The sequence below is a fragment of the Pinus tabuliformis genome, chromosome J (assembly GCF_031772625.1).
Source record: "Pinus tabuliformis cultivar Carrire ecotype Pingquan chromosome J, CPIR1, whole genome shotgun sequence".
NCBI lineage: Eukaryota > Viridiplantae > Streptophyta > Pinopsida > Pinales > Pinaceae > Pinus > Pinus tabuliformis.
The window spans coordinates 1543631476-1543634583 of NC_142295.1; the positions used below are offsets into that span (position 1 = coordinate 1543631476).

Below are 3108 nucleotides of genomic sequence, written 5' to 3' on the forward strand. Positions count from 1 at the left end.
AGATGACAGAGCGGGCCACCTTTGAAGGTAGCTGCTGCCACTTGCAGCATGATAATTGACAATACTCCACACGCTAAACTATAATAATGGTACACCGACCTCCGATATTTTGTCCCACACGGCCTCGTTAACACAAATACAATTATTAAAACACGCATCAATCCAACGGCCCCAAGAAAAACAGGGCGACATGAGAATTCTAGAACGTCCATTGCCTTTTTTATAATAGAAATCGACAATAAAACAAAACTACCCCAGGCTGGGGCCTGGGCTAATTTTTTTTCCAATTTTTCTGATACTTTGCTTGAATCATAGAGATACACCATTATGTTTCAAAGGCATTTACCCCATTAGGCCTCAGCAGCAGCAGGAGGAGCACAGTGGCGGAAATGGAAATGGAAGGCCCTTTTGATTATCCAACAATGGAACTGCTTCCAGATTTTGATCTTCTTGTTAACATGGAAGCAACATTAGGCCATGGTCTGTGTGATATCGTTGACATAGTTCAAAAGCAGTGGATCAGCGGCATGGACTGTAGTACTCCACTGAATACAGCGATTGATTCAAAATACTCTGGAGGGGTTGTTATTTGTAATGGCATTAATGCAAAAGAGCAGGTTGCAGAGAGATATAATGCTTCTGCTGCCATGGTTGATCAATTTCAAGATAAATGGTGGAAGGACGAAGAGGAATACTCGATCTTCTCTGCATGTGATCTTGAGGCTTCTCATAAATCTAGCGAGATACAGATGGAAAGAATGGCATCACCGGATGATCTTCATTTGGTGCGCATAAGTGCCAATATTTTTTATATGGAAAATTTGAAGGATGGAAATTTATCTCAATGTTTTAGTGTTTTATTTTTTACATGAAAAATTTTAGAACTTCGAAATGTTAGAGATAGAAATTTATTTTAATACTTGGAAATTTTAGTTAAATAATTTTTTTAGAAAATATTTCCGAGTTTAAAAAATATCATCTCATAATTTTTTTTTTTATGGTTTTTTTTGGGTCGATTTGATTAGCAACAGATAGAATCCACGAGTTCTGAAATGAAATGCGATTTTCGTAACCATAGTCAACGAGGCGATATATTTTCTCAAGGCAGTAATCATCAGAGCAATGGAGGGATCAGATCTTGCAAATCTACGCTTTCGGCTGCAAGCAGAAATATAATATTGGAAAGGAAGAGACGTGAAAAATTAAATCAGGGGCTTTATACTTTGCGTTCGATTGTCCCCTTCATCACCAAGGTAAGTTTATATACTAGTTCTGTTAATATTATGAATATGTAATCTAGTTAAGTTTAATTTAATTCGAAATTTAATAACAGTATACGAAAATGCATGTTTTTATACTTTTGCAAAAAGTTATATTAACTTTAGCTTGGCCAAAGGAGTTGAGCTGTAATAGTGTGGTGGAGATAAGTTTGTATGCTAGGTAATATTCTGAATTTGTAATCTATTTGAAATTTAATAATAATAAATTTGTAAAATGTTTTATTATTAAGTTTAGTTTAGTCAAGAGAACCAGTTATAAATAGTGTGGTGGAGATGATTTGTTATTTTTTTAAATAAATTTTAATCTTATATTATAATTACATAACATTATTATCTACCTTAATTCTTAGAAATGATATAATTATGTTGACCAACTAAAGTTGTGTTAAAGCATTTGGCCATGATTAAGAAATTAATGTATTTAGCTGTGTGCAGATGGACAAGGCGTCTGTTATAAAAGACGCAATTACATATATACACCTTTTGGAAAATCAAGTTAAAGAGATTCAGTCAGAGATTGCAGGTCTTGAATCCAACAACCAAAGCGACTGCTCCTCGTGTGTTGTCTCCCACGACGACTTATCAGTTGCAGAAATAAATAAAGATAACGTGAGTCCAGAAATCGCCAACCCCACTCCCATGGCACTTGCAGGAAGCAAGCATGTGGGTCAAACAGTTCTTCAAGTAAGAAATTATCGCTTGAGTTTGGAGATTTCTACAGTTATTTATATTAATAATATACTTCCAAAAAAAATGTGTAGAATAGATCAGTTTAAAATTTCAACTCCCTAATAATAAATACGGAACCATTAAGCAAACTCAGTTCTCTTCGAAAAAATATTATCAATTATCACGTGCTTAGCCTATTATATTACATTTGATTTTGCTTTAACTTAATCACTTAATTCAAATGATTGCATAGTATTTTATTTTTTTGCTTAGCCTATTATATTATAGTTGATTTTGCTTTACATTAACCACTTAAGTGAAATTATTGCATAGTATTTTATTTTCTTTTGCCTGGTTTTGATTTGGTGGTTCAGGTTGATGCTTGCCAGATAGAGGGGAGAAAATTTCGCATCACACTGTATTGCTTGAAGCAGCGCTACCTATTATCACAGTTGAGGAAGGCCCTGGAGTCTATAAAAATATTGGATATTAGGAATTCAAATATTATCTCCTTAGATGGCCACATTGTCAACACTGTGATTGCAGAGGTATGTGATGAAATCATAGTTTTTCAACTTATGGGTTAGGTTTCTTTTGATTAATATTGTTGTTCGGAATGCGCGTGCAGACAAAAGAGGCGAAAGAAATGATGGAAGCAGAGGGTTTGAAGCAATTGATTCTCGACGCTGCTGCAGACTATGGTTTCCTGCGGGGACCATAACAGAACCAACGCTTTGAAGGACTGAAAATATTGTAATTTCACTTTACAAACTCCCAGAAAAGCATTCATCGTATCCCGTCCATCCTTTGTCCTTATTATCTGCCTCTCACTCCTCTGTCACGAGCTTCTTTTTCTTGGAAATTGTTTATGTTAGTTGTAATATAGATTTTGATAATGGAAATTGTTCATGGTAGTTGTAATATTGATTTTGATAATGGAAATTGTTCATGATAGTTGTAATATTGATTTTGATAATGCTTTTTTTGGATTAATTATATTTTAAATTAGTAACGAACTACTGAGGAGAAAAATAACTCTTAAAAATTAATGAAAATAAATATAAAAATCAGTAAATATCACAACCATCTAAAATCAAATTGTAATATTGTAAATATATGGTCGTGGGATTGATTCTGTTTTGCTTGCGACTGTTTTATG

General features: G+C 33.9%; 1 protein-coding gene across 2 annotated transcripts; it reads left to right on the forward strand.

The window, feature by feature from the left end:
- The first annotated feature begins 293 nt into the window (after nucleotides 1–293).
- Nucleotides 294–2885, forward strand: LOC149233389 (uncharacterized). 2 transcript variants are annotated; one of them, XM_089376725.1, is made up of 5 exons: nucleotides 294–785; nucleotides 1026–1253; nucleotides 1716–1964; nucleotides 2324–2497; nucleotides 2578–2885. In XM_089376725.1, exons 1-5 carry the CDS (start codon nucleotides 390–392, stop codon nucleotides 2668–2670), a joined length of 1140 nt encoding a protein of 379 aa, XP_089232851.1. In that variant the 5' UTR covers nucleotides 294–389; the 3' UTR covers nucleotides 2671–2885. The 2 variants fall into 2 exon arrangements, with proteins under 2 accessions (XP_089232851.1, XP_089232852.1); XM_089376726.1 differs by having other exon boundaries at nucleotides 1032–1253.
- Nucleotides 2886–3108: the final 223 nt, after the last annotated feature.